The sequence below is a fragment of the Equus caballus genome, chromosome 2 (genome assembly GCF_041296265.1).
Source record: "Equus caballus isolate H_3958 breed thoroughbred chromosome 2, TB-T2T, whole genome shotgun sequence".
NCBI lineage: Eukaryota > Metazoa > Chordata > Mammalia > Perissodactyla > Equidae > Equus > Equus caballus.
This window is the reverse complement of record NC_091685.1, coordinates 79,192,192-79,201,534: the sequence shown is the minus strand read 5'-3', so window position 1 is coordinate 79,201,534 and position 9,343 is coordinate 79,192,192. Positions and strand designations below refer to the sequence as shown.

The 9,343-nt window shown below is 33.9% G+C and overlaps 1 protein-coding gene across 4 annotated transcripts in view; it reads right to left on the bottom strand.

The window, feature by feature from the left end:
• Positions 1 to 461: 461 nt before the first annotated feature.
• Positions 462 to 9,343, bottom strand: part of FSTL5 (follistatin like 5) — a 718,704-nt gene continuing 709,822 nt past the window's right edge. For all 4 annotated transcript variants that reach the window (XM_001500089.5, XM_023636361.2, XM_023636359.2 and 1 more), the window contains one exon: positions 462 to 2,990. In XM_001500089.5, the coding sequence (XP_001500139.2) occupies positions 2,288 to 2,990 (703 nt within the window). In that variant the 3' untranslated portion in view covers positions 462 to 2,287. The remainder of the gene's footprint in view (positions 2,991 to 9,343) is intronic.

The following is a 9,343-nucleotide window of genomic DNA, read 5'->3' as shown; positions in this document are numbered from 1 at the left end:
CTACCTCAGAAAATATTAGAACCTAACATTACATCTTCTTTAAAAAAAGAATCACGTCAGTATTAGAAGTATTGCAACATTAAAAAAAAAGTGGTCAATATTTATGTGGTTAATAGTGTAATGATGTGGAAAGAAAAGAATTTTCCTTTGAGTTTACTTTTGATATTCCATGCTGATATTCATTCTTTTAATACACAAGAAGAGATTCTAAAGAAACAGACACCTTAAAAAGGATAGTTCCTTGCTTTAAACATTGAATATGAAAGGACATAGCAACAAAGACTTGATACAAAAAACAAACTAAGTTGTCCTTCCTTTATGGATGTCATTTGACTTGCCCTCTACCAGATCCCGTCACTTTCAAAACCATACAGAGCATCAGACTATGTTTGAAACCCTGGGAAGAAAAACAAAACAAAACATTGGTATGCACATTAAAACACTGACTGAATGCTCAAGGGTTAAAATGTAAGAGGTTTATTCTCCTTTTATCAAGCAATGTCTACAGACAGAGCATCCACATGGTGTAATCTACCAAAGAAGAATGTATGAGACAGACTTCCATTAAATCATTAGATCACAGACACTTTCTATGGTTCATGTTCACAAGGGAGAAAATTGCTAAAAGGGAAAGCAGATAAGTAGAAACATAAGCTGACTTTTCCTTGTTTATTAAATATACCTCCCATAATGTTTCTTTAAGCTAAGAAGACATCTACTGTATCACACAGCTCGGGATGCTATATACACATAAGATATTACACACTATAAAATTTCAGGTTTCTAAGCAGTTTTGCACAATTTAAACTTGAGTAAAATTTGTATTTAAAAAAGACCTTATTGGATTACCTTCAGTAAATGGAGGTCATTTCAACAGCCCATTAGCATTTTTAGCAACAATAAAACAAAAATAAGTAAAAGGATTCTCAAAACATGTAAACGCTTACTTTAAGCCTGGATACTTATCTGCTTATTTCAATAAACCAACTCTCTAGTTTTAATTCACTTCTACTGGCCTTTCTTTGCCCTTAAAAAAAAAAAAAACAGCAGCAAGAATTTTTACTTCTATGCAGTGTCTCAAATAAGAGGATTAGTTAGGTTTCGAACTACAGTGCACACTTAGGGAGAGAGTCATTTAAGGATGATGTAGAAGCTGACCAGAAGTCACTTAGGAAAGTTATTAAGGAATGAAGTTCTTTGATGGGTTATATCTTTACTCACCACTGTGGATCTGGCCCCTTATTCCCAATTTCTATTACTAATTCTCCTAAACGACTAATACTCATCAGTTCTCTAGCCAGTATTTCTTCCTTGGTATTTATTTCTCTATATGTGGTTTACTCTAAGCAGACACAAATGATGCTTCTTTTTCAGAACTGAAAGTTCCTACTGATGCAACACTGGACTACATAAAAAGAACAAAATCTATTCTGCTAATAAACAATTGTAAGCAGTTGACATCCCAGACAAACGTGCACAAAGAATATAATGCCTCTAGTGACTGAAAGCAAAATGAGTAGAGAATACATTGCAAACATTTTTACCATAGTTATTTTTCCTCCCTTCCTCCCCATTTTCCATAACATGCTGCAGATTATACAGTAAGTGTCAAATAGAGTGTGTCACCTGTATACAACCTAAGACCAACTTATGCCTTCAAATGATATTTCACTGAGGGTTAAGCAACTGACTGAAGGCAGGGTTTGGTGCAAGAGATGTTTAACTTTTCTCTTTCAATGACAAGAGATTTATAGTTATGAGGGTGTTCAATACGCAGCTTTTAGCCTTCCTTTTCCTCTTGTGACATTCCCTTCAAGGCACAAAAGATTATAAACGGTGCATGGGACAGAATATTTTGAATTAAGAATTTTAAAGTTCACAATACCTTTTATTTCTGGTTTAAGCATACCAAAAGGACAGAGAAAAAAAGAGGTAAATCACCCCCAAAATAAAATGATGCTTAAAGTCATCTGAAATTCCCTGCAGTTATTTTTTTAAGTATTTAAATTCCTATTTTATTGGCTTAAAACATAATTATATATTTGATTCTTGTGATTGATGGAGTTTATCAGTAAATATTGTGTTAAGTATTTCTAATCAACCAATATTTTTAATCAACTAATTGTGTATGTCTTTTCCAAAAGAAAAAATCTATTTTATTTGGGCCAACCAAGTAACTTATGTTTGACTAGGATATAAACTTGAAAAGTTAAGCTGTAAATTTAAACAATGGATTAAGTGCAATGTACTGGAAAACTCTTCATTTAATAATTATCTAATAGGGCTCCTAGGCATCTCCAACCCAAATGACTGTATTTCCTTTCTCAACTTCAGTGATCTCACAGTTTAACTTATTGAGTCTTCCATCTAGTATAAACAGAGAGTTCTTAGAAGGTGTCATCAGGTATTGACCAAACAAGCCACTGTCCTGGATTTGCCTGTTCTTCTGATTCCAAGGCCATTCTTCTGCCTTGAGTGGCTCCTTAAGGCTCTTTATCATTTTAACCTTCCCAGAGGAGAGCTCCACAAAAAGCACATCAGTCTGTGTGCTTGAACTACCATAGATGTTGTATTGATGGGCTTCTGTAAAGGATGGCTGAAATGCCAGATCAGATATATGCAGATTTGTGTGAATATCAAAAGCTTCCTGTATTTCTCCTCTGATGGTAATGTACTGGACCCTTACAAGACCTTTCATGTCGTTAATGCTGACAAGATAGTGCCCATCTGGAGAGACATATGGAGTGCCCGTCACATCACTGTTGAATCCAATGACTGAGTCGGTTACACCGTCCACTATGAGCTGTGGTGGAATTGCCCCAGTGCTGTCAGGTTTGCAGCCAATGAAGTAGTATCCTCCCAAGTGTGTATATGCCAATGCTTGAGGAACGCACTTATAGTCCTTCAAGTTAATTGTCTTGATGTATGACATGGTTTCGAGATCAATTTTTTGTAGCGCAGCTTCATCTTTATGAAGAATAAATCCAAACCTGAAAATATGAAAACCAAGGTTAGAAAGGAAACTATAGAGTGGTTACCATAAGAAAATGCATTGTGGACCAATGAAAATGGCCATGACGAGTCTAAGCATTAACTGTCAGGCTATGCAGCAAACTGTGTCATAATCTTGTCAAAATTAAAGCTTGAATTGTGCTGCCCTCCTCCTTTCTCTAGGTCATTCTTTCATTACAAGCAAAAAATTGTAACTCATGCTATAGAGAGCAAAATAATTCAAAGCAATGTGTTTAGTTAATTGCAATAACAAACTATTTTCACCATAGAGAGTAGAAAAGTAAACATTTTGTATGTCTCTAAATCGTCTGATATTGAATAAGCTTGATTAACTGCTACGAAAGCCAGTAAGAATAAAAGTCTTGAATATATTTCACTCACTTCACTTACTTCTTATATTGTTTTAAGGCCATCAAATAAATCTCACCCTCATCACTATTTAGACAACTATCCATATCTTTCTCGTTTTAACCTGCCTCACAGGATTACCTTAATAGACGCAGATTTTGGGGGGAAGAAGATATAGAACTATTAGACTTCCATTTGCTATGTTTTATTTTTAATTTTTTTAAATTTTATTTATTTATTTATTTTGCTGAGGAAGATTCACCCTGAGCTAACATCTGTGCCAATCTTCCTCTATTTTGTATGTGGGTCACCACCACAGCATGGTTACTGATAAGGGATGTAGGTCTGTGCCCAGGAACTGAACCCAGGCCACCAAGTGGAGCGCACTGAACTTAACCACTAGGCCAAGGGGCCAGTCTCATCTATTAGTTACATTTTAGGATCACCTTGAATAAATACCTTTATGATTTTAACATTTATTTTTTCATAAAATTTAAATATAAGTTAAAATTTTCAATCTTGCTGTGCTTACATTGTTAACATTTTTAATGATAAGTCTTCATTGTACTGGTTATCTTACATTGATCAATGATGAACTTTGGAAACTTGCAATATTTTTCTTCTAAAGTTAATTTAAAAATAAATATTATTTTTCATTTGTTTTAGTGGCCTCTTTAGTTACTTCAGTGCTTTTCAAAGCATTTGTCCTGAATACTAGCTGCAAATTATACGTAGTCCTTGTGACGTGGGTAAATATATTTTGAAACCCTGACTTATTACACTGGTGGCCTCCTGGTAAAAATAAGTAGCGCAAATAATACAAAATGAGATAGGAACTACTATACAAAATTATATCCAAAATGGATATTGACCAATAGAATTGCGAAGGACTTTTATTTTTGTTTTTGTTAATAATATTGATTATAGCACTTCCTAATATTCCCAAAAGCTCCATGAAAATAAATATCAGAGAAATATTGTTACATTGTGCTCATAAATGAAAAAATAAAATGACATTATTGTAAGTACTAAAGCAAAACCAAACAAAACAAACAAAAACTCTAAAGATAGCCAATTATATTATTGTCACCTGTGCAATTCATTTTCAGTATGCTAATTCTTTTTTTTTTTTTTGAGGAAGATTAGCCCTGAGCTAAGTGCTGCCAATCCTCCTCTTTTAGCTGAGGAAGACTGGCTCTGAGCTAACATCCATGCCCATCTTCCTCTACTTTATATGTGGGATGCCAAGCAGTGCCATGTCCGCATGCGAACTTAACCGCTGAACCACCGGGCTGGCCCCCAGTCTGCTAATTCTTATACAAAATTTTATTTATGTAAAAAATATTACCATTTCTACACATAATACAGAAATATGCTGGATTCAGGACAATAGCTCTTTAAAATTTCAAATACAAGCATACAGTAAGCTCAAAAATATAAATAAATTCATATCTTTAATATCACAGAAAAATCAGATGAATATTCTGAAAAAAATCAGTCTTGTGTTTTAATTGTGCAAAGTAGGGAGTGCATAAACAAATACTTTACTAAGAGACAAAGTTGTTACTGCTTCTATGTTATTACATTATATATAGTCGGGAACCCATATTGTAATTTTAGCTATAGTTGAACATTTGTGAAGAGATGGTTGGTTGTCATTGGAGATAGTACAAATTCTTCTATGCAAAAGAAAAACTACAATTTCTTAATTGAACAACTACTTTAAAAGATTTCTTAAATATTTATTGAACAACAACTAAATACAAAGCATTGGGAATATATTGGAGATCAACATAACTCTCCCTGCTTTCAATGAATCTAGAAATTTTCAGTGGTAAAAAAATTGAAAAACTGTTAATGATTAATGCTTAATTATAGCCTTCTGCTATACTATTGCTTTATATGTACTTGATGTAGAATAAAGTAATCATTCTGAAAATTATATTTCTAAAGTAATTCAAAATGACATGCACCATTTCTGGCTTATTTCTTGGATCTTTCTCTTTTCTTGTGTCCTTAAAAACTGTTTCTTTCCTTTCAGTAAACACAGCTCATATCATATGTATTCAGGGTAAAATTTTAGTCCTGATTACAGTGCTATGAAGAAACATTTATATTTTTAACAGTCACTTCTAAATGTTCCCATTAAAATATTAATACCTGGGCAGGTCTTAAATACTATCTGAATATTAAAAAATAAAAAAAAAATCCTGAAACTGAAAACTGAGCCCTATTATTTTTGTGTCAGCATCAAAAATAACATAGAATCCAAAATATCATTATCCACTCTTATTGTCTTAATAAATAATTAACTCTGACTATTGTAAAGGGAGGCTTTTCCATTAACGGACAATCATTAAGAATATGTAAGTGTGTAGATGTATAATTTCGTCTGGCATTATTTATGAAATTATAAGTTAAGATGGAAGATACTGTCTTTTTTCCTGTTATACATTGTTCATGTGCTCAGAGGCAAAAGCAATAATATGCACACTTAATAAAAGCAATAAGCCAATGAAGTTTTGGCATTTCAGCTCTCCTCTTAACCTTGAGTCTTCTCATCCCTTTGGGCAATGGTTTCAGAATACTAAAGAGGAAGAAGGAGACAAGCTCTAACTACTCTTGAACTATTCAAACTCTGACACTAAAAAGCACAGTCAAGTTTTCTATGGTACAATCCAGCCTCTTTTGGAGGTAATTAAAATTTTAAAAAATGGTCTGGTTAAAAATGCAAAAGCTCTAGGGGGTCATAAAATTACATCTATTTTGGCATCCACACTGTACGCTCCTTTAGGTCTAGAGATCTAGCTACATAAGCAGATGCACAAGAATGCCTTCAATTTTTCACTACTGATTTATTGGGTAGGAAGTGGTGTCTCTAATTCAAAATTTCCCCCAGTACAGATTGATATTCAGGAGTCTCCTACTGTTCATTAGTCTGTGATTAATATTTACGAGGCTCTCAACTTTCATGCCTGCTTAGTATAATAAAATTCTGCACAGTACTAGGCCTAACATAGTTTGTCTAATATTTTCCAGAATGTGTACGGGTTGTTGCAGACTGTGAGAAATGAGAGAGTTAAAACTTACTCTTGAAATCACTTCGTTTACTAGGAAATTAATGCAAGTAGCCTAGTGTGACCTCTTAGCATTGTGTGGTTTGCTGTCAGATTTGGTGAGGAGAGTTAGAGCAATTATTTTCTTTCCCAAATTATTTTCTTTTTCTGAATGCTTCAATTTAGTTCATCATAAAGTTTATAAAAAGATTCAATGTTAATTACTGCTTTTATGCTTTAAGGTGAGGTCCTGAAATGATTCATACACAGAGAACTTGCTGTTTTGGATGAAATAAGGCTTCATTCAATCTAGGCTGATTTAGTTTCATGATCCAGTTTTCAATGGAATAGATATGTGACCTTATGTAAAGCCCTTGACTTTCACAAGATTCAATTTTCTCATCATCAGGAAGAGGATAAGGGTACTACTTTTCTTTCAGGATAAGAGTAAATGCTTGTTTATTATCAGACCAACAGTACATTCTCAATAAATAGAATTTGTCCGTGCTTTATACCTTAAGTAGCATCATTTTTTCCATTATGAATCAAATAAGATATTTCCTGTGAAACAACAGATTATTATAAATCCATGGTAGAAAAACAAATTATCAATATTTCTATGTAGCCAGTATTCCCACGATGTTAAAAATAAGCATGTAGTGTTATTCAAACGTAGCAAGATTTTTCCATTCGTAAATGAAACAGAGATCACTTTGACAATAGAAATTCATATTTTTATGCTTTCTCTCCCTTGAACCAACAAGATCTATGTCCAGCGCACACCTTACTCAATCACCAAATCCCCCATGTTGTTAGGAATGAAGGCAGTCAGGCTCACTCCATCTTCTTTGGAGTGCTACTTCAGCTCTTACTGAGGGCATGGAGCAGTAGGCCGTGGTGAATGGGGAAAATTTGAGCTGTGCTCAGATGGCAAGATTTGAAATAGATACTTGTCTTACTCAAGAATTCTCACTAAAGGTAATAGAAAAATTTGTGATTGACTTTAGGACCTGTATATCTAAGGACATGGAGAGTTTCATCAGAGTTTATGTCATGGCAATCCAAGAGCCTTGCAAAGAAAGCTATTTAGTAGAGAGGGGAAAAGAACAGATATTCACAGAGAAGCATGGTTGAAATATCACGAAGCCTAATAAAGAGTAACTGCTCAAAGGCTTTCGCATTCCACAAGACCAGGCTACAATCCTTGCATTTGAGTAGTGAATAATTTCCCCATTATCTCTCACTCAGATGGTCCCGAAATAGGTCTGGTCACAAAAATTCTCACAAAGTACTTTTCAGTCACTGTCACTCCACAGCATCTGTCATGTTATCCTGCTCCTGTTCTGCTTTTAGATCTATCACCTGAGATGCTGCTGAAGGAATCTCATAATTGCAATTAATGACCTGTATTAATTTGCCATTGTCAGTGCCAAGAACACTCATACCGCAAAGCTTGGAGTGAAAGAACCTCATAAGATTTGCAGAACAACAATTATCTTCTCTCCTGAGTCTTAGTATCATACTGCCTCTTCCCAGAGTCTTCATAGATTCTCATCTGACTAGTTCCCCTTACTGCTGACTTTTAATATTTAACTGCTGAGGGTCAATTCCCATACAAGAAGGTGGGAAGTGTGCCTTATGCTCCCTCCCCATGTCTATAAGATCTCTTTCCTCAAACCCTAACATCTGCACCTCCTCAGATTTTAAAACAAGATTTTTCGTGTATGTTGATGAACACAAGTTGGAAGCAGTAAGTGGAGATTGGTGTATTTGAGCCTTGTATTAGCCAGACACTCTATCCTGTTATAAAAACAACATTGCTGCAATCCACATCTAAAACCAAAGCATTTTCCAAAATTTTTTGATGTCTTGATTATAGAAACCATGTTCTTTGAAGAAAAATTCTAGAACAAAAGAATTCGAACAGCCCTAGGAATTACTTGTATTGGGATTTTACTTGTGAAAATCTACATCCAAAACATATGATCAATTAATTCATACTTCACAAATAAAAATAAGCAGGATTATTAATATATTGTTTTTCTGATCAGATTATATGTTTCTTGTTTTTCAAATTGGAAGGTAAGAGATGCTTAACAGATGAGAAACTAAAATTATAACCTCCTCTCCATATAATTAATATGTAAACTCACATTCACAATGGGCTGTTGAAATGACATCTTCCATTATGTTACATCTGACACAGAGTTTTCATGGACACAAACCATAAATCTGACATAAGCCATCATTCACTAGTTTATGAATTCCTTTATATTTAGTTGTTTTCTATTATCCTAGACTGACCCTCATAAGAAAAGACTGAATGCTGTTCCTACTCAAGTGCCAGAGGATTTAGTTTTTATCTGAACTTCACATAAATAGCTCAGTAAAACATACCTGTTAATAAACAGTGGTCATATTCATATTCGGGAGAGGGGAAGCACAGAGAAAAATAATTGACACATTTAGTAAATATTTCAAACTAAAGCAAGGACAGTTTCAGAATAGTCCTAATGCTTAGATGTGTTTGAGAAATGATAGTACTTTGAAGTGTTCTGTTTTCAAAATATAGGTTGAAAAAGCTAAAATGAACCATGGGATGCCTTCCTACCTGACTTTTATGAGTATATTATAGAAGTTCTATATTAAAGCTATTAGCTACATTACTTCTTCCCTACTAAGATTTTAAGAATGTTTTTCTTTAAAAAAAGTAGAATGTATTTCTAAATACTAACTTCCCTATTTTCTTTCTTCTGTGGTATCCTGTTGTTCTGATATGTATGGAGTTTGATTCTTCTAGGGAAAACTGAGATATAAATGCATAATTTAATTATAGTATATTTGAATGTCTAATTGCTTGACAGAATTAATACAATGTCTAAAGGTCTATCACTTCTAGCAAGTTACAAACATACAGAAAGAACAGA